The sequence below is a fragment of the Mytilus californianus genome, unplaced genomic scaffold, assembly GCF_021869535.1.
Source record: "Mytilus californianus isolate M0D057914Y unplaced genomic scaffold, xbMytCali1.0.p SCAF_3, whole genome shotgun sequence".
In the NCBI taxonomy this organism is placed as follows: Eukaryota; Metazoa; Mollusca; class Bivalvia; order Mytilida; family Mytilidae; genus Mytilus; species Mytilus californianus.
In genome coordinates, this window is record NW_026262679.1 from 45,918,457 (window position 1) to 45,941,756 (window position 23,300).

Below are 23,300 nucleotides of genomic sequence, written 5' to 3' on the forward strand. Positions count from 1 at the left end.
CAAATAAAATAAAAATTTCATAGGACAGACAAAAGGTTACACACAGACAGATGGAGTGAATACACATAGACAGATGGAGTGAATACACATAGACAGATGGACTGAATACACATAGACAGATGGACTGAATACACATAGACAGATGGACTGAAGTAAAGCAGAATAGCCTCTCCTTTGGAACATGGGGTACAATAACAATGCCATGACTTATGGATAACTTACTTGTTCACAAGATTCTGTAGTTTTTGTACAGGCTCTGGTTCACCAGCTTTTCTAGGTAATACTTCCTTGCAGCCATCAACATTAATGTTAAGAGCAGTATCCTGTGATACTTGGTAATGATGTTCATTGTCCTCTGGTTGGCCAGCTTTTCTTGATAATTCTTCATTACAGTCATCAACTTCAAAATTTACAGCAGCATCTTGTGATACTTGGTAAAGATGGTCATTCTGCTCTGGTTGCTGTTTGGTGTTCTGGAAAAAAAACCAATGCTTATGCTACAACATTACAGTAAGAAATGATTGTTCAATGACATCATTTACACTGATTGACCTTGGGTCAACTAGAGAAACCCATTCATAAAAAACAACTTAAGATTAATCTATATATCTTATTACTATTAGGATTTTTTGACACTTGATTTGAGATTTTGTGATATTTGACTTTTTGACTTCATATAACAATCCCTTTTACACTGTGGTGTCATACTTTTTCTCTTGTCAAAATTTACACCAATGTCTGTGATATTCAGTAAAGGCTGTAATAAACTAGATGCTCTAAAGAGCCTGTGTCGCTTACCTGGATCTATGCACATTTCCAACATTGGAGACTTGGATATAATTAAAAAATCTCATTTCGTTGATCTTGTATTGCTGACCATTTTTACTGGTTCCAGTTTCTCTATATCTAGTTTTTGTCCAGAATACAAACAAATGGTTAAAATTGTCATTCAAGGACAATAACTTCCATAAGAAGTGCATTGACCATTTCTCCTTTGTTGTTTGTCTTGTCTATCTGATCCTTTTTGGCTGTTTACAGTTTCTCTTTATCTTCTATATTTTGGTTTTGAAAAAAAAAAGATTGCCCCCCTCTTGCATTATCGAAAGTGCCAGGAGTAAAACCAAGCTTTTGCACTACTCTAGCCAACATTTTTAAAGTAACTGGTAACAAAAACATATTGTATATAGATCTATCTATTGTTATAGATTGTATCATGTGTATAAATGTTACCCTCTAGATGTTTTTTTGGTTATTTTTGTTGTTTAGTTTTTGTTTTGTGGGTGTATACCACAAATTTCCTTTATTCATAGTGATATTACATCGTGATTGAGGCTAAATGATTAGGAAATTTTTTTTTTTACATTAATTATGCTTCTATTGTAACAGTGGTTTGATTCCGCCAGTGTACTTTATCCGGAGGAAGAAAATCCCCAGTGATTTTTATCCACCAACAAAAATTCACTAGGTTTTTCTATCCGGGTCCAGTGTAAAACATCCACCAGTCATTATAAGGTTCTAAAAAGGTTTTTTTGAAGGGGAAACATGTATAAAATGTGGCTTTATAGTTTTTAGTGTATTTGAAACTTGCATAGTTAATTTATGTAAAAAGTGGAGAGTTTTCATCCAAGGAATGTTCACACTAGTGTTTTTAAATAAGGAATGATTACACTAGTGATTTTGTACCAGAATGATTGCACTAGTTATTTTATACTGGGATTAATTACACTAGTGCTTTAGATCCATACCTTGATTCATGAAGTGATTAGTACTCATTTTGAACACACGATAACACTATAATGCTTATTAACAAATAAGATTTAAATAATTTTTCTATGCAAATCTATAAAATCATATGCTTTTAAATTGTCACTAATTGTAATATTTATATTTATTGAAGTTTTTCTGTGTTTTTGCTTTTCGGTCGACTTGGATATAAAATCATATCTTCTATGTCAATTTCAAAGGATGCTTCTATAATTGAAACTTTATGTAAGAACAACTCTTTAAATTTGGTTTATATCAAGTTCAATGTCCTGGTCATTGATAAGTATTTTGAGTTATAAAAACATCCTCATCGTTATCATCAATATTATTTACTAGATTGACTCAGATTAATTAAACTGGTTCCTTGAAAAAGATTGACTCAGATTAATTAAACTGGTTCCTTGAAAATCATTTTAATTTTAACCTATTTATTTATGTAAACAATAAACCGGTCTAATATAAACAAAACAACGATATCAAGTTCGACGCTTTCACACTATTTACATCCAATATTCTCTAGTGAAAAACAGTTACCCGGAATAAATACACGGCGGAATGAAAGTAGGCTTACACTATCGCTTATGATTCAGTTTTGCTAATACTGAATTTTTGCAAAAAAAAAGTAAATTCAATGAACACCCTGAACTTTGAGCAAAACATGTATGTGTCTGGTAGAGATCCCTCTCATTGGCAATCTTCTTGTTTTTATATGTGTATGTTTACTTACCTTAATCACTGACTTTACAGATTCACTGCTTCTTTTGGTTAAACAGCAACAATGAAAATAAAAAGGTAGAAAAGATCACTGCAACTAGCATACAAATATAGATAGTTAAGCTTGAATTTATATTGATTTTACCATGGGTTGGCCTTTTATTTCAAATATTTTACCATGAGTGATAGTGATCAGATCAAAGCTCTCTGGACCAAGACAAATATTTGCGGTTCCCATAATTGAACACACTACAAATATTGTTTGTAAAAAGCATAGAAAACTGAATAAGTGACATACTTAAATGATTTTCAATTACAGGAACTAAATATATTTAATCAAACAGATTTTTACTTAAGAAATCATGCTCTCAATAATGACGACTTCAGTATGTATACTAAAGAAATTTATCCTGTTGAACTTACTTTAAATAAAGCTAATACTAACAATGACCACTGCCCTTTCCTCGATCTTGATATCTATATCATTAATGGAAAGCTTAATACTAAAATATATGATAAAAGAGATGATTTTTCATTTCCTATCGTTAATTATCCATTTTCAGATGGTGACGTTCCCTTGTCACCATCTTACGGTGTTTATATATCTCAACTTGTACGATTCGCTTGTGTATGTAACAATGTTTTAGATTATAACGAGAGAAATTTATGTATTACTGAAAAGTTATTACACCAGGGTTTTCGATATCACAAACTAGTCAAAACATTTACTAAATTTTATCATCGGTATAAGGACATCATTCGTAAATATAGCTCAACATGCAGACTTCTTATACGTTCAGGTATTTCACATCCAATTTTTTATGGAAATATTCTTTATAAAGCACAAAAATGTCAGTATTCACCTCTGAAGCTAACAAAACCTTTAAATAGACTTATTAAGAAAGGATATAGTTATGATACTGTTGTCAGGTCATTAAAGATTGCATATTTTGGCGTTAATATTGATTCACTAATAGGGTCTTTGCATCGCCACTTAACACATTTATTTAAAAACCAGTTGTTGGCATGACACGGGTTATGTTCTTCTCATATATGTTATGATGGTATGATACTAAACCCCTAACGGGAAGGATTGTGCCTGATATTCATATGATGAAGACATAATCTTTCAATCAGTTTAATTGAAGTCTGGAGCTGGCATGTCAGTTAACTGCTAGTAGTCTGTTGTTATTTATATATTATTGTCATTTTGTTTATTTTCTTTGGTTACATCTTCTGACATCAGACTCGGACTTCTCTTGAACTGAATTTTAATGTGCGTATTGTTATGCGTTTACTTTTCTACATTGGCTAGAGGTATAGGGGGAGGGTTGAGATCTCATAAACATGTTTAACCCCGCTGCATTTTTGCGCCTGTCCCAAGTCAGGAGCCTCTAGCCTTTGTTAGTCTTGTATTATTTTTAATTTTAGTTTCTTGTGTACAATTTGGAGTTTAGTATGGCGTTCATTATCACTGAACTAGTACCGGTATACATATTTGTTTAGGGGCAAGCTGAAGGACGCCTCCAGGTGCCTGAATTTCTCGCTGCATTGAAGACCTGTTGGTGACCTTCTGCTGTTGTCTGTTCTATGGTCGGGTTATTGTCTCTTTGACACATTCCCCATTTCCATTCTCAATTTTATTTCAACAAATTTGTATCATAAAGTCTGTTTATATGTTTCCATGTTTAGTTATAAATGCCTATAACATCGCAGTAAATTGAAACAGACAAAAGAACACATGATGTGCTGATCAGCTGACATACAATATATACTAATTTTATGGACCCAAACCGTTTGAAGGACTTCATATTATGTTACCCATCTAATCTTCTATGTGGTGCTCTAAGTTTGTCGAATTCCTTCTCATTAACTGTCCATACTCCTTCATTCTTTTCATTTGTTACTCGGACAAAACATTTATTAAAACTCAGAACTTGTCTGGCATTGTTCTACAAGCAAAAATAACAAAAAATGTAATATCTTTTAGGAAAACCAGCTTTTAATTAATTGATTAGCGTTTAAACACCACTTTCAGCACTATTGGCTATTTTGTGGTGGTCAATTTTTATTGGTGGAGGAAGCTGGAGTGCCAAGAGAGAACTACAGACCTTCGTCAGAAACACTGAAAACCCTAGTCAATTAAGGTTGGAGTCAAATGCACCTGCCAGGTGCAGTGTTCGAACTCACAACCTCACTTTTTCATTAAGAGTTAAATAATAAATACACTAGTTGCCATTAGACACTTGTATCAGATACTTCGGGTGCCACATGTGGAGCATGATCTGCTTACCCTTCCGGAGCACCTGAGATCATCTCCAGTTTTTGGTGGGGTTCGTGTTGCTGTTGTACCCCTGTTTGTGCCATTTTTACCTATTGTGTCTGTTTGTTTTGTTCACACATCGTTGTCAATATAATGGAATTTGATGCAACTGTCATACAAGTGAGAGGTTTAGCTAGCTTTAAAACCAGGTTTAATCCACCATTTTCTACATAAGAAAATGCCTGTACCAAGTCAGGAATATGACAGTTGTTATCCATTCGTTTGATGTGTTTGAACTTTTGATTTTGCCATTTGATTGGGGACTTTCATTTTTGAATTTTCCTCGGAGTTCAGTATTTTTGTGATTTTACTTTTTGTATTCTAACATGGCAGTCAGTTTTGATGTCAAAAGTAAGAAAAATAAACTGAGAGTGATCACAACATTCTTATTAAACCTCTTTAAAAAGATGAGACACAAAAAGTGATGTGTGAGTGTGTGTGAATGTAAATTTCTTAATATTCTTTAAATGTTGATCAATCACGTTAACCTATAAACATATTTATTCTTTTAATAAATCAGTTATGAAAAACCTTACTGAATATTTGTTGATTTATTCATATGTTGCTAACCTTTATGTCATTTCGTCTCAGGAGAAAATTGTCTCATTGGCAATAATACCACATCTTCTTATCTTTATATAAAACAATTTGAACTAAAAAAAATCTCTATTTTCAAATCTAAAAAATATCATCATTTGAATTTCAAATTTAATAGAGAATGACTATTTATATTTAGATTTATAGAATCTCAATTTCCATATTTAATAATCTAAAACAACGGCCAATTATTAAACTAAAACAACTGCCAATTATTAAACTGATAGGATCCTGATTTCAAAATTTAAATGAGAATCAATATCTATACTAAATATAATTAAATTGATAGAATCTTGATTTCAAATCTAACAGAGAACTGGTATTGATAATAAGACAGATAGAAAGAGAGCCTTATGACATACTAACCTTCATTGTGGTTATATCATCAATCTGTTTATATGAATATGCATTGTGTAACCATCGATAGATTTCACTTAATGTTAAGTTATGGTTAGGAGATTCTACAATAGCCTGAAACAGAAAAATTGTTTGTTACCTCCCTTTAATAAATTTCAATATTTTTTATGCTTTAGACACACATAATTGATTTTGGATAATATTTGTCAAATATTCCAATCTCAAGTTGTTTTTTATGAATGAGCAACACCAGTTGACCCCAGGTCAATCGGCTTAAACAACATCATTGAACATTCAGTTCTTTTTTTTTTTAACAACATAATTAAATATTTATTTCAATTATTGGCTTGTTACAATATCCTTCAGGAGTCCAAGCTCCTCCTGATGTTCCCTGTTACATTTCACTAATCACTCAGGGCAGTAATTAGTTGTAAAATTTATATTACATCAAATATATATTAAATAATATCACTCATAATGATTATTCATATGTTTTCTAATGGTTGCTAAAACATTACTTTTAATTGTCATTGTCAAACATACTCTTCTATTGAACTCATTAAGAAAAATTGAGAAAACATTGACATTTTTTGTCTTTTGATCAGATATGTAATAGGGGTTCATTCAACCTATGCCAACATTTTGAAATTTAGGTATAAAATTGTATGAAAAAGTGTTGGCATAGGTTGAATAAAATATAACAGATTAAGTGTTATAAAAACAAAAAATAATTAGGGGCCAATCAATTTACAACCAGTTTAAAATTGGCGTTTAAGTGTACCCACAACTATTTTTGTTACTTGTAATAGTAAAAATGAAGGCAACTCTGTGTGTTGCTGATCTCTTTTGTATTAGGAATTAACATAATAAAACAATTGATGATTGAAGATTGCTTAAAGTCCAGTGGCAAATATTTCATGCATGTTCAGGATATACCAGTATCATGTGAATATCATACAATATATGATGAAAATATTTGATGATATTTTTCTAAAAGTAGAATTACGTCAAATGCATGGAAATAATGAATATAGCACTATTTAAAATGCTTCACATTGAAAAGTGTATTTTTTCACAGTTCAGTATTTATGAAATAATGGTGTTTTTGTATATATGTGTGTTACTTCTTATTACAATAGTGCTTTATTCTGCATTTCCATTCATGTATTCTAATATACAAAAACACATATTACGTAAATACTGACATCAGAATTAAATACAATTTTACAATGTTCACTTTTACATCATACCAGAGACATATATATACATATTATATAAAAATATATCTGATAATACTGTAAGACACCTGAGACCACCCCCGGTTTATGGTGGGTTTTGCATTGCTCAGTCTTTCGTTTTCTATGTTGTGTTTTGTATACTGTTGTTTGTCTTTTGGTCTTTTTCTTTTTTTGCCATGGCGTTGTCAGTTTATTTTCGACTAATGAGTTCGAATGTCACTTTGGTATCTTTCGCCTCTCTTTTTGAATAGTCTGATAAACGGATATAGTATTCGTTACGAATATCATATATTCTAGAAAGATATTTTCTAGAAAGGACATATCTGGTCTTTCCATATCTGAAAATTTCAGAAGCAGTCTGACATATTACCGTTTATACATATTATGTACATTAATATAATTATGCCGCTATTCATATGTGCTCAGCAAATTGTAATTCTCTGTGTATATATTTCTATTCTTTTATAAAATATTGTAAGATTCAATGGGGAATTATGTTTCTAAGAAATAGAAATCATACTGAATTAAAAGAGCTCTGTGAAAACTAGTTAAAGCCCATTTTTCATATATGATAACCAAAATTAATAAAGCACTTTTTCAAAATAAAATTTAAATTTAGATATAGAACATGAATCAGATTTAATACATTTTTAGCTTGGATAGTCAGCAACAAGTCATAAGTGAGCAAATCTTGTATATTAAAAAAATCCCAAATAAAATATTTTTTTACTTTAATTCTTTTTAATTTTTATAATTTTTTATTTATTCAATTATTTTTGTTTGTTTTGTTTAAGTTTTATATTAAGAACAAAACAATTTTGGAAGTATTTTACCATACAAGAATATTTTTACTACAACATAATTTTGCATTTATTTAACTGTTGTTTTTTTATTCTAAAGGAGTAATTTTTAATGCTTTAAAATACTGACTGTATTTTACCTGTAATTAGTTATTAATAGTTATAACAACACCCATTGTATTTTGTTTGTAGGCATAGGTTGAATATATATTTTTCAAATGTTGGCATAGGTTGAAGACACCGTAATAGGCTTTGTAAATTGAAAAACCAACAATTGTTAAAAAATAGTTAAAGTCAAAAAATATTCTTCGTCTGAAGTTTTATATCCAAATACCAAATGTCTTAATTTTATCTTAAAAGTTATTTTACTCTTCTTTAAAACTTCATTTATTTTATTCCAAAAATGTTCTAAATACGGACACAGTATAAAGAAGTGATCATAATCTTCTTCTTGTGTACAAAAGTTACAAAAACTATTGTTTACAATTTTCCACCTGAATAATTTTCTTTGTAGGTAGAATATGTTGTAGTAATTTCCATCTAAAAATTTTAAGTTTATTTTCTTTTAAATATCTGAATAAAAATTTATATAAATTGTTTCGATATAACACATCATCTATATCAAGTATACGCAGCCATTTTTTGGGTCCATTAGCTGGTTCAAATTTTTTATTTATCAGAGATTTATATAAAAGTTTGTTTGATAATGATTCTAATTTTATAGGTAAACCTTTCCATATAAATTGGTTTCTTTTTATATTTACAGTACTTTTTACAGAATTTTCCGACTTTAAAATTGCTACCCAGTCTTTTGGTATTGATTTCTTTACCAAATTAATTTCAGCTATCCAGTTTGATTTATTTTTTAGTTTATTAAAAATGATGTCTTGAGAAATGCAGCCTTTTTCATCTATGATATCATTTACATAAATAAGATCGCTTTTAATCCAATTTTTTTAAACTATAGCTTTATTTTCAAATTTAATAAATTTATTGTTCCATAATATTTGTTTTCTTATATCTGTAAATGTTTCAGGTTTTTTCATTAGACCTCCTCCAGTTAATTTCATTATAACATTTAAGGTTATTTTTATAAAAATCTGGGATATTTTCAAGGCTTTCGTCTGGCTTATCCCCACTGTTTCTTTGAAACACTAACCAGTTTGACCCAAAATTAAAAAATATCGCTGAGGTATAATTTTCCAACCTCCTTCACAATCAGTTACTAGTCTTTTAACCCACATAGCTTTTAAAGCAGTGAAATAACTTCTTATATCTATCATATCTAATCCCCCCTTTTCATATGGACCATTGATTGAATTTCTTTTTACTTTATCTGGTTTATTATCCCAAACAAATTTAAAACAACTTTTTTCTATTTTTTTCAAATATTTCTCTGGAACTATACAGGCAGTTCCCACAAAAGTGAAAATAGGCACAATTAGTGTTTTAATAATCAAAATTAGTAAGATTTCTTTTCTGCCTACAACAAAATAATTTATTCATCTTTTCAATTTTATTTTCCCAATTTAGTTTTTCACATTCCTCTCTACAATGCCCAAAGTATATGCCAAGAGTTTTGACTGGTCCATTGCTCCAGTTGATTCCCTCAATTTTGTCTTTACATGATTTAAGCTTTCCTACCCATAACCCCTCTGTTTTATTTCTGTTTAATTTCAATCCTGAATAAGAACCAAATATTTCAATTTCGTTCATAGCTAACTGAACGTCATATTTAGAACAACAAAATAAAGTACAAATGTAGTATCGTCTGCTAGTTGCGAAATTTTTATGCTATGATTTTTGCAATCCAATTTGATTTTGATACCTTTAAATTGGTATTGCTTCTTAATCTTGACTCCATGATTTCCACCGATAAAACAAATAATAATGCCAATAAAGGACATCCTTGGCGTATACCCCTGGTGTTTTTAAGGACATCAGATATCCAACCATTATTCATAACACATGTTTGAATATCGCTATATAAAGTCTTAACCCATCTTATAAAAGAATCATTAAATCCAAAATGTTTTAAAACTGAAAACATAAAATTCCATTCTAAAGAGTCAAACACTTTAGAAAAATCAACAAAGACTATAGCCCCTTCAATTTTGTATAAATCAGTGAAATCAATAATATCTTGTATCTGTCTAAGATTAAAACTAATAAATCTATTCTTTACATATCCAGTCTGGTCTTCTTTAATAATTTTTGGTAGGATCTTTTTCAATCGTTGTGCTAGAGCGTACGATAGAAGCTTCATGTCAATATTTAAAAGGGAAATAGGACGGTAATTATTTAGTGACAATGGATCACCTTTTTTAAATAATAGCGTTAATACACTTGTACGCTGTGAATATGTAAGTGTTTGATCTTTATATCCAATATTAAGAATGTTTACTACTATGTACTTTAATTTATCCCAAAATTTTCTATAAAATTCAACTGTTAATCCGTCTAATCCAGGAGATTTATTAAGTTTCATTTTATAAATAGCATCTGAGCATTCTTCTACTGTAATATCCCCATCGCAGACTGATTTATCATTTTCATCCATTTCTTTCTCTTGTTTTGTCTCAAATATATATTTATCACTTGATGTTTTATCAGGGCTTTGCGTCGAGTATAACTTTTTATAGTACTCTTTAATACTACATAGTATATCACTTTGATCCGTTAAAATCTCATCATTTTCTCCTTTTAATTTATTGATTGACTTTTTTACCTGTCTCTGTTTTTCTAAACCTAAAAAGTATGAGTTATTTTTTTCCCCAAATTCAACCCATTTCTCTCGTGATCTAATTTGAGCCCTTTTAGCCTTTTGTTCGTAAATTTTGGTATTTTTATTTTCAAGTTCTTCAATATCTTTATCTAAAATGTTATTCTCAGATTCTTGCTCATCTCTAATTTTCAATTTTATTTCTAATTTTTTTTCAAGAGTTCGTAAGTTTTCTCTTGTAAATTTTGCTTTAGTTTTACAATAAGCTATAGTTGCCTCCCTTACCTTTATTTTAAATATATCCCATGCTAAACCAAGGTTTTTTAAATTACGATTATTCATAAAGCAGCTATCCATTTCTTTATTAACTAATTGTATGTAGTCATTATCTTCTAATATAGAATTATTTATTTTCCAGTACCCCTTTCCCCTTTCTGATGCACCAGTTCTAAATTTCATAAAAACACTTTGATGATCCATAGAACCAATAACTGCAGGTTTAATTTTGCAACATTCTACTAGTGGTATGAAGTCTGAGCCTATCAGAATCATATCAATCCTACTTGCCTGTGATTTATCTTTTCTTCGCCACGTATATTGTTGTTTATTTTTATTTGAATATCTCCAAATGTCTGTTAAGTTATTTATCTTTATTAAAGATTTTAAACTATTTACTGATTGGATATTTTTTACCTCTGAACGAGTAGTTTTTCTGTCTGTCGCTTTCATCGTATCATTGAAATCTCCACCCATTATTGTAATTCCTATCCCTTGTTCTTTTAATATATTATTTACTTTTTTGAAAAATATATTTCTATTTCTTTTGCAATTAGGTGCATATATACACATTAGTGTAAAAACGCTTTCATCAATTTCTACATTAAGAAGAACTAATCGTCCATCTACATCGTTATGTTTATTTATCAACTTATAATTCAGTGACTTTTTAATGAGAATAGCCACACCCCTACTAGAGGCCTTTCCGTGACTGCAAAATATATCAAACTCTGAATTATTTCTTATTTCTGTTTCTATGTTTTCATCAAAATGAGTTTCTTGTAAAAAACAAACAGAACAGTTTTGAGATTGAATCCATTCAATTACTCTGTCTCTTTTAGCTTTATTTTTAGTACCATTCACATTTAAACTACTTAAGTTTATCAAAAATTTAGATGCCATTTCAAAGTATGATTTCATATTTTTGTAATAGCTCCTCACATAACTGTACATGCCTACAAACAGTACAGTTAAAACACATTTATATAACAATCATACAGAAATCGACAATATACATCACTCTATTTCTACTAACATAAAAAGTACAATTCATCAGGTTACATATAATTACAGGTAACAAATAAAACACCCTACCTGTGAATACGGCATTTAATTTACTGGCCTGATTTGACCTTGTTATGTTAAAATCGATAGACAATAAAATTGACACTGAAATATTCAACAGCCACCACGTGTGATTCGTTACAGTCTTACAATGTGTATTCGGATGGATATATGTTTCTGATATACGTGTCTTATTCACATAATTTTATCTAAATAAGTGAAATGGATAATGTAAACACATTTAAAATAATAATAAATGTAAACTTCACCGTTTTTCAAGGCTTCTATAGCTGTTTTGTTGGCTATGTTTACTAAAGAAGTAACTTCTTTGGAAGAATTAGATATTTGAGATGTATTTAGTAGGAAGTGTAGAGGAATTCAGTTCTTACTGTAACGTAATAACATAAGCATTGAGACAAATTTACATGAAAGTGCATGTGAACTTTACAAAAAAGAAATTGGTATTTTTCATTTTTTTAAATAAATTTGAAAATTTAGATGTTATTTGAATTACTTTATTTTAAAAATTAACGTGAATTTCATGTGAAAAAAATTCATGTGATTTTCACGTGTGTTTCACATGAGATTCACTTGAAAGTTGAAACTCGCTTGAATTGATTTAACGCGAGTTTCAAGTATAAGCTCGTTTGAGGTGAAATTCACATGAATTTCACGTGAGATTTACATGAATTTAAATTCAAGTGAAATTGATGTGAGTGAAATTTGCCTGTATAAATTTCTAGTCTGTGACATTGAATATTTTAATTTACATCAACAGTAAACAGTGGAGCTCACAAACACAGCATTCATTTATTTAGGCAAAATTCTATCCCAAGAAATTAAATGTGTCTAAAGAATCTCAAAATTGTGAAAAAGTCATTGTACAGATTTTGTTATAAGTTTCTCTTCATTAATATAGTGTTATTAGATGAACCAGACTTCAGTAATGGGTAACTTATCCAGAAAATTAAGACACCAAATTATCATTTACCCTTTCGGCAAAATCATACTTAGGGCTATTCCATTAAAATGTATGTGGGAGGGTAGGAAGGGAAGTTTAATTATTGAATGTGGGTCATGGGTCTTTTTTCAGTATGCGTCTATAACCATTATGCAAAATTATCTAAAAAATGGTTCTTGGTTGTAGTGATATTTTGAAAGTCCCTTCCTACCCTCCCACATACATTTTAATGGAATAGCCCTTAGAAGGCTGAAAGTGATAATTGCGGTTTAGCAATTCAGTTTAAATTAACTGTCAAAAAGTAGCTTCAATTCTGAAACAGATTTATAAGATGTTAAATATTATCATTATTTTTTAGGGGTTTTTTTTCAAGACTTTTTGATTGGTGCCAGATCTTGATAGTTTCTGCTTAATCTATATACAACTTTTATAGATTACAGAAGATTTGGAGCATGACATTTTATATGAACAATTGTGAATTGTTGAACACAGTATGTTGAAGTTTTTATGTTATTTTTGTCGCTGGGTTGATGTCTCACTGACATATACTTGACACACCTTATATTCACTTTATTCAAACAGAAATCCAAAATTAAAATTTTTACAGAAAGGAGTTTAATGCTAACTTCTCATCTAAAAAAAAAGATTCTGCAAATTATAATAAATCTCTTAATACACAACAGAAGGAGATGATTTCTTGCTTATCTGTATCTTGATGTAAAATTGAGAAATGTTATTTTGCAGTTATCAGATTTTTTGTGACAGGTGATTTGCACTTTTATTTCAAAGTAAACCTTCTGTTGTAAAATTTCTAACAGCTATAACAGTAATCTGTAGATTTTGTTTGCTGTAACTAGTGGGGCAGAAACAAATGACCTTTCTAAAACGCCTAAATACAAGCAGAGATAACCATTAAATATACATGTAGGATTTTGTCTGAGAGGTGGTAGCAGCACAGCTAATCTTACCATTGGGCAAAAAAGGGTGGGGTTAGGGGGGGGGGTTAAGAGTTATGATTGGATTAATGGGGTATTTATTTTAAATATATTATTAATCAAAATAAAATTAACTCTGCCGTTTGCATCATAGGGGAGTATTGATCAATAATTATCTTTACATGCCAGACTGGTGTTGGATTGCCGCTGTGCTCGTCTGCCCTCGGACGACAGTCCTTATTTGGTCAAGAGACTGGCATTACCAATGGGAAGGGGGCTTCCAGTGATGACCAGTCACATGACTAATTAGCTGATTGGTTTGTGATTGTAGTGCGCTCACTTCAATTAGAAAATTTAGCGTGGTAATGCCAGTCTCTTGACCAAATAAGGACTGTCGTCCGAGGGCAGACGAGCACAGCGGCAATCCAACACCAGTCTGGCATGTAAAGATAATTATTGATCAATACTCCCCTATGATGCAAACGGCAGAGTTAATTTTATTTTGATTAATAATATATTTAAAATAAATACCCCCTGTAGATTTTGTTTGCTGTAACTAGTGGGGCAGAAACAAATGACCTTTCTAAAAAGCCTAGACTTGCTACAATTCCCTTTCTTTAATTTCTTTCTTACTAATTTATATGTTTACTGAAAACTGACAGAGAACTCCTCTGCAGATGTCAGTATAATGGAAATCTCTTAGTTATAGCAGTAAAATTGTTACAGGGGCAAAATTGAAAAAAATAAATTAGAAAGGGACATGAACAAGTCTATAGAACATCTGGAATCACTTCTGTTTTTTCCAGGGGTGTATTGCTTAATCTTTAGTTTTCAATGATGTGTTGAGTGGATTGATGTTTGTCTTTTTATCATTTTTCTTTCAGCAATAATATTGTCTGTTTTTGTTCATTTTTAATTGCCCTTTTCATATTTACTGCCCCTTTTTTAAATAGTACCTTGAAAAACCATCAATATTATTGTAAACAATGATTGTAATTTTATTTTTATTTGTGTTCAGTGTTCATCGGTAATATTACCTGTGGTATCTATTAATTGATTGTTGGTGCTTAACCTCACTTTCAGCACTATTGGCTATTTCATGGTGGTCAGTTTTTATTGGTGGAGGAAGCGGGAGTGCCCAGAGAGAACCAGTGACCTTTTGCAAATAAACTGACAATCCTAGTCAATTAAGATTAGAGTCAAATGCACCTGCCATGTGCGGGGTTCCAACTCACAACCTCAGTCTTGACAGGCTAGTGATACAGTAGTTGGACTACTTACCTGTCGTATCAAAGAGGCATATGTAAATGGCCGAGGGGGTCTCCTTATGTAAACTTTTCTTGGTTTCATTACTGAAAAAAGGAAAAAAATTGTTGATATCAAAACTTACAGGTGTTTATGTATAATGTAATGCTTTTCAAATTTATGTTGTATAAAAATTCATTAAGTTTGGGTAATTTCTTTTCTTATCATTGCCCCTAATAAACTCTTATAAAATTGAGAATGGAAATTGGGAATGCGTCAAAGAGACAACAACCCGACCAAAGAGCAGAAAACAGCCCAAGGCCACCAATGGGTCTTCAACAAAGCGAGAAAATACCGCACACAGAGGCGGGCTTCAGCTGGCCCCTAAACAAAAATGCATTCCTATCAAGTCATTAAAACTTGATGTCTTTCATCCTGCAGATTCTTATATTTTGGCATTGCATTGCATAAGATCATGTTTTTCTCAGACTGCTTATGACATCTTTTAACTGAATTTGTGAGGAGGATTCCACACTTGCAAACATGTTTACCCAAGCAACATTCTGTATGTGCCTGTCCCAATCCAGGAGCCTGTTGTCATAAGTTGCCATCTGTCATAATTGTTTCATTCAGGCTGTTAGATTATTTCTCATTTCTAATTGACTTCATAATGGTTTATCAGAAGATTTTTTTAATTTTGATTAAGATCTATATTTTCACTATTTTTCTAGTCTTGAAATTAAGGGATGACCATATTTCAATACCATATTTACCCCAGTCAATACTTGGGATTAAGTAACATAGGTAATAAAAGGACTCCAAAATATAAATGGGTAATTATAGTATATAACATGATACTACTGTTATGTGTTACAGTACCTTGTGTTTATTTACCAGATGCATAGTACCTGCCAACTTTCATGATTTTGGCATGAACTACACAACTTTGACCCCTTGTCAGGATTGCACGATCGTGATTGTGAAAAAAGTCCTTTAACAAAATTTTTTAAAAACCTACAGGAAAAATTTGTTCATTCCCGGTTTTTAACTTTTCCCAAGGGAGACAATTAAGATCAGCAACAAATAGCAAATCACATTTGGATTTTTTCTGTGATTACGTTTTCATCTCCTGATTAATTGGTGTACGTATTTTAAAAAACCACAGAATGAAACTCGTTTGGAAGTTTTGAGTTGTATTCCTTTGTCTGTTTGTCAAAATTGTCAAAATTATGATAATGGTTGTTGAATTATAATTTGCAAGAAAGTTCTTAAGTCGCCTACATAGTAAAGCGTTGATCAATTGAGAGGCTGGTTGACAAATTTTACAATAGGGATAACACATGCCTTGTAAAGCAGGCAAGGACTGTTCAACTTCATCAGAAGTTCTTCACAGCTCAGAACACTACCAAGTCTGTCGGTAACTTCTTTGTACAACCAAATAATGAGCAACTCAAGACGGTCAAGCAAGCATATTCAGTAACACAAAAGAACTATTCATAAGACGTTTTCATATCTTTGAGTTAATAAAATCAGATTATTGAAATATGAACCAAGTTTAATACAAGTCAATGAAGTGTGTTTTCTTTGATAAAATTTGAGCTGAAGAGAGCAGTGCTACCATAAACATAATAAATAGTAGCTTATTTGGACATTACACTTATTGTAACTGGTCCATACATAGTCATAATTATTGTTATCAAATTTTCAAATTATTAAAAATCTTGTCCTTTATTTTTCACGAGGAAATTCAGATAAATGTCCTTTGTCCATATTTATATATGGAAAAGTCAGTTATAACTAGACAAGAAAAGATTTTGATGGTAATTAATCTAACTTAATGTACTATCTTTTGTACACATTAGGATGAGTACAAGAATCATCATCAGTATACCATATGAAAAAAGAAGAAAAGGGCTTATTAGCTCATCATCAGTATACCATATGAAAAAAGAAGAAAAAGGCTTATTAGCTCATCATCAGTATTCCATATGAAAAAAGAAGAAAAATTACACATTTCTAGAGTAAAACACAGACATACAAAAACGACACAAAAATTGTAACCCTTAAAAATGTTGTTGCACACAAAAACCCCCATGGCGATTTTCAAAAGCTGGCTGGTATGCAGATGACATTGCCACTGTACCTGCAATATTTGTTCCTCATTGACTGAAGAGTAGAGTTCTGGCGTCTGTTGTACTTCTTCTTCCTTTCCAGGTGATTCCATTAACTTACAAAAAGAAAAATACAACAAATATAAATATTGAGCTCACAATGCTGGAAATACAGAGTGTAATAGCTTTATATGTAACATAGCTGTTCCATAGGATGCTTATGATAGCTAACTTGAAATTAATGTCAAAACATCTTTTGTATGACCTAATGATAATTTGTGCATATCTGCAGAGTCTCCAAAAATCATCTTAAATCCTGATTTAAATTATAGTTTTCATTTTTGGTATGTTATGAATCAAATTATTTTACTTTCAGAAAACACACTATATTTCCATTTTAAGATATTTAGTATGTCCTTGATGATAAAAATTATCTGATTTGAGAAACACAAGTCAAGCATGAATGACCTTCAAAGTGTAACATGATTACCGCTAATTCCTTGTTTTTGTGATCTAGATACTGAAAAAGTCATGTGCGAATCAATTCTAAGCATATTCCCTGCAAGTTTCTTATCATATTATCTAGGTGATGATGAGTTATCCAGGTCATGTGACCTGTCATGCGATATAGATGATGAGTTATTCAGGTCATGTGATCTAGATGATGAGTGATCCAGGTCATGAGATCTGTCATGTGATCTAGACGATAAGTCTTCCAGAACATGAGAACTGTCATGTGATTGAGCTGATGAGTCATTAATGTGAATGCACTTACCACTGATTTCTTGTCATTTAATCTTGACGATGATGAGTCATCCAGTTCATGTGATCTGTCATGTGATCGAGCTGATGACTTATTCATGTGATCATCAAGTCTAATTATTGTAACTTACCTCTGATGTATTGTCATTTGATCTAGATGACTCCAAGTTATCCAAGTCAAGTGATCTGGATGGTGATGAGTTTTCCAAATCATGTGATCTGTCATGTGATCTAGACAATAAGTTGTCCATGTGAGTATCCAGTCTTGAAACGTTCCCTTCTGGTTTCTTGTCATATAATCTGGACGATGATCTGAGTTGTCAAGGTCACATGATCGAGATATTGAGTTGTCCACATTTACCATTGGTTTTTTGTCATGTGATCTAGAGGATGTACTATTCTTTTGAGTATCAATGCTGTTGTCATCACAGTTTGAATTTGAACTTACAAATTGATCTGAAACAGAATTCTGTAGAAATACAAAATTGTCATAAAAATATGCCAACATTTGCCATAAATTGTAATTGGAGAAAATATGCCTGCTAAAGTCCTGACTTGGTACAGGCATCTTACATTAAAAAAAACATGTGTGTTGAACTGTGTTTTATGATCAGCAAAAACTTCAATTTGTAAGACCAATCTGTTTTGTCCCAATCTACCGATGCATCTTAGGCGAAAGCAAAAACATAAAAACATATGCCATGTTGATACAATTTTACAACTGAACACAAGGATTATTGTTGCCAAGAGAAGTTTAAATTGGTTTCAGCCATTTTTTAAAAGCTAAACACACCATAAGATCCAGAGGGATAGACCTCAATAGATCAAATTTGAGATTCTTAATGATATATCAAACTCATGATCTCAAACCTGTTGTACCTTGTTTGTCATCACTGTCTACTGAAAACACTTCCTCACATTCCAAGTGAAGTGGAACACTTTCATCTTGAGTCTCTTGACCCGCTGTTATATATTCTTCTGACATAGATTTATTTTCACTTTGCTGACTGTCACAGGACAGTTCTGGTGGTTCATTGCTGCAAGATACAAGTAATGAAAAATTTATTTTTAATAATATAATGTAAAAAAAAAAGGATTACAATGTAAAAAAAACCTATTTAACTCAAAAAAAATTATTACAATGTAAAACTATTATTGTAACAATGTAAACAAAAAATAAAACTTTTTACAATGTAAAACTATTACAAAGTAAAACTATTGCAACTAAAATTATTACAATGTAAAACTTATAATTACAATGTAAAACTATTACAAAGTAAAACTATTGCATGTAAAACTATTACAATGTAAAACTATACAAAGTAAAACTATTACAATGTAAAAAATAACTATTGAAATGTAAAAAAACTAAAACAATGTAATAAAAACAACTAATGAAACAAAACCTTATGAACTTCGCTCATCAAATCATTTGAAATTATATAAATGAGTGAAAAGTTGTACATCATTGATCATTAACAAAAGGAGAATGCATCTACCTCAATGAGACAACTATCCAATGACATAAAAAATATGCATCAAAAACAAAAATGGCCAGGTTGCAAATAATATTTTTTAAACAATGGATAATTTTTTGATAAAAAGTTGTGTACATCCTTGTCCTTATGTGATATATTGTTGCCTCATAGGCAATTATACCACATCTCCACATTTTCATATTTAAATAATTTAATTTTGGATGTAACGCGTCTTCTGATTGGCTGACGTTGTTTTGTTTATCAGCTCATAGACATAATTTTGTCATGTGACTGTGACGTCATCAACGTTTTTTCATGATTTGCTCCGGTTTAAAATGGAATTTAGAATTAAATTATAAGAAATGACTGTAATATTTTTTCTGTCTATTCGAAATAACATAAAAAATGTGGTGCACACTTAAAATAACCCGCTACGCGGGTTATTCAGTGTGCACCACATTTTTGATGTTATTTCTTCATAGACAGAAAAAATATTACAGTCATTCCTTAAATAATAAACGGAAATTTAAAAATTATATAATAAACTGTTAACACAGATATATGTCTCGCCTATTTGTTATTTTGAAAATGCAAATGTTGAAATTAAAATAGCAATACATTTTTTTTTTAAACAACATAATAATTTTATTAATCAAATATTGCTTGTTACATAAATCATCAAGATTCCAAGCTTCTCTTGACGTACCCTGTTATGATCCACTGACTACCCAGGGAATAGTCAGCTGATTAGATTAATTGACATACATTTTCTTTACAAAACATTATAATAACAATACTAGAAATATTATTCATTGATTATGTTCCTTTTAATTGTTAGTAACATTGGACTTATTGTCTTATGTCCATTAATATTGGTGTCTACTCTCTTAGTGTATTCATTGACAAAAATTCTGTAGACGTCTATGTTTTTTTGTTTTCTGCTCAGATACATAGTATGACTTATATATTGAAAAACTAAGTATTGTAATTAAAAAATTTATTGAGTAATATTTGTTGTCTGTGATTTTGTATCCAAATATCAGGTGTTCTAGTTTTATTAAAAAAATCTATATCACTCCTTTTTAAGAGGTCGTAAATTTGCTGCCAAAATCTTGTCAAATAAGAACAATTGAAAAAACAGTGATCATAGTCTTCTTATATGTTACAAAAATTACACATATTATTATTAGTTATTTTCCATTGTAATAAAAGCTTTTTTGTTGGTACAATAAACTATAGTAATTTCCATCTGAATATTTTTAATTTATTTTCAGTTAAATATTTAAAAATAAAGTTATATAGTGAATTCATATTTGGAGCTTCTTGCATTGGTAGAATTTTAAGCCACCTGTTTATCCCTACTGACGGTTCTTTTTTACTATTCACTAGCAAATCATATAACATTTTATTTTAAAAACATGTAGTCTCAAAATAACGATATTTCCATGTGATCTTATTTCTCTTGACATTTACTGTACTTTGAACAGAATTTTCTTGTTTAACTATGTGAATCCAATTTTGTGGAAAAGCTTGTTTCAATATATGAAATTCTGCAATCCAGTTTACCTTACACTTTATTGTTTAAAATATATTTTTCTGATAATGACATAGTGTCATCTAGAATGTCATTTAAGTATATTATACCACTCTTAATCCAGTTTTCAAAGATAATTGGTTTATTATGAAATGTAAAATAGCAATACTTTAACATGTAAGTTATGCAAATATTCAAAGTCAATGAACCATGACTGAAGGTACAGGGCGAAACAATCTCCATGGAAATGAGATGTGCCAATGCTAATACAACTGCAAACCAAATACCATTGACTTTTCATAAGTCGTTCCCTTTAAACAAACCTAAACACAAACATTAACTTGTAAACTATGTAAAAGTTTCAAAGTCAATGAACCATAATTAGGGGGTGGGGTTATATAATCTCCATGGAAATGAAACTTGCAAATGCCAATACATTTGCATACCGAATATCATTCACTTAGCATTAGTGGTTCATCTTGAACTGACCTAATCACAAACCAATACATGTAAACTAAGCAAAAGTTTCAAAGTCAATAGACCATGACTGAGGGGTAAGGATCAAATAATCTCTATGGAAATGAGATGTGCTAATGCTTATACAACTGCATACCAATTATCATTGACCTACCACTAACAGTTACCCTTAAACTGACCTAATCACAAACTAATACATGAAAACTAAGCAAAAGTTTCAAAGTCAATAGGCCATGAATGAGGGGGAAGGGCCAATTAATCTCCATGGAAATGAGATATGCCAATACTTATACAACTGCATACCAAATATCATTGACCTACCACTAGTGGTTCCTCATAAACTGACCTAATCACAAACTAATACATGTAAACTAAGCAAAGTTTCAAAGTCAATAGACCTTGACTGAGGGAGCAGGGATAAATAATCTCCATGGTACTGAGATGTGGTGCCAATGTTAATACAATTGCATACCAAATATCATTGACCTACCACTAGTTGTTCCCCATAAACTGTCCTAATCACAAACTGATACATGTAAACTAAGCAAAGTTTAAAAGTCAATAGACCTTGACTGAGGGGGCGGGGCCAAATAATCTCCATGGTAATGAGATGTGCCAATGCTAATACAACTGCATACCAAATATCATTGACCTACCACTAGTGGTTCACCATGAACTAGACCTCATCACAAAAAATACATTGTTGATGCTGCCGACGCCGGAAACAGCATACCTATGTCTCGCTTTTTGACTCCGTCAAGGCGAGACAAAAATGAAACACTATATGTTGATATAAAAAAACACTACTGTAAATTCAGAAATTATTGCAATGTTTATATCAATGCAAAAAATGCAACAATTTCTGGTTCGCAATAATAAAAACTAGCATTCATAATTTCAGTAATGATGTTCCATCATTAAATTTTGGCAATCACATTAATTGGATATCATATCTTATCCAGAGGTCAAGGATTTGCAATAATAAATGCACACATTAATTTCTAAATTTACAGTATATATTCAAAATTAAGTAACAAAACATTGCATAGTTACATTTTGAACCACCCTGTCTGGTAGGCTGGATGGTTATGTGGTGTGCCAACTTTGACCAAATGACCCTCATGTGTGTTAACTGTTGCTTTACAGGATGCAATTGTACAACGCCAGTAAATTCTGTTGTTTCGTTTGGTCTTAGCACTGTAACGGTAACCTCCAAGGACCAAACTTGCTCTGCCAAACTTATTCTTTACATACTTAAGTTGTTGTGTTTTTCCCTTACTTGGTTTTGAATCATTCCAGGACATTAAGTCAACCAACCTAAAATACAAACATTGAGTGCTTAGTATGTATCATTTGTTTATAAATAGAATACAGTAAACCAACTAATTTTCCCAAGCAATTTATTTTCATGAAAAGATAAAAAATAGTGAATATAAATCGTTAGAAAAAATGTGACACTTGGGCCTCCCCCAATATAAATTCATCAAGAAAATAAAAAAAACTTGAAAAAATAAATTGCGGCAAAGTCTGTTGAAAAGGGCTAAACGTGAAATAAATTATCCACGAAAATAATTTATTTTTGTGAGCAATTAATTGTTACTTCTTTCTCAGGTAGAAAAAAAACCGCAAATATAAATTGTAACCAATATGTAAAACTTAGGTCTTCTTTTTTATAAAGAATTCAAGAAAATTACAAAATAGGGAACATAAATCACCGTGAAGATGGCTCGAAAGAAAGTATCCACAAAATCAAGTTGGTTTACAGTATACAAACAGTCTACAACATCAATGTTTTCACATCATTTCTCAAGAAATAAATAGTCTTTGCCTTTTAATTTGTTACTGAAGTTACAAATATTGATTTACAAATCAAACCATAAAATACATATGACCAGTGAGACTGTTGAACACCAAATATGACTGTTAAAAAAGCTTTACGAT

The 23,300-nt window shown here is 30.8% G+C and overlaps 1 protein-coding gene and 1 long non-coding RNA gene across 2 annotated transcripts; both read right to left on the reverse strand.

Annotated features, from left to right (window-relative positions):
- Positions 1-218: 218 nt before the first annotated feature.
- On the reverse strand, positions 219-15,104 carry LOC127733497 (forkhead box protein A1-B-like). Its single transcript, XM_052242849.1, has 3 exons — positions 15,034-15,104; positions 5,765-5,869; positions 219-473 (listed from the first exon to the last, which is right to left on the reverse strand). Exons 1-3 carry the CDS (start codon positions 15,100-15,102, stop codon positions 219-221), a joined length of 429 nt encoding a protein of 142 aa, XP_052098809.1. The 5' UTR covers positions 15,103-15,104.
- A 2,899-nt stretch (positions 15,105-18,003) lies between these two features.
- On the reverse strand, positions 18,004-22,635 carry LOC127734692 (uncharacterized). Its single transcript, XR_007997705.1, has 3 exons — positions 22,413-22,635; positions 18,750-18,907; positions 18,004-18,326 (listed from the first exon to the last, which is right to left on the reverse strand). It is a non-coding gene; the product is annotated as an uncharacterized LOC127734692 (long non-coding RNA).
- Between the last annotated feature and the right edge of the window lie 665 nt (positions 22,636-23,300).

Excerpts from the sequence above, each read along its gene's own strand:
- LOC127733497 (XM_052242849.1), bottom strand. The coding sequence starts at position 15,102 with ATGAAACCAAGAAAAGTTTACATAAGGAGACCCCCTCGGCCATTTACA. Across the intron at positions 5,870-15,033 it reads ATGCCTCTTTGATACGACAG|GCTATTGTAGAATCTCCTAA; the intron begins GTAAGTAGTCCA and ends TTTCTGTTTCAG. Across the intron at positions 474-5,764 it reads ATGATATAACCACAATGAAG|AACACCAAACAGCAACCAGA; the intron begins GTTAGTATGTCA and ends TTTTTTTTCCAG.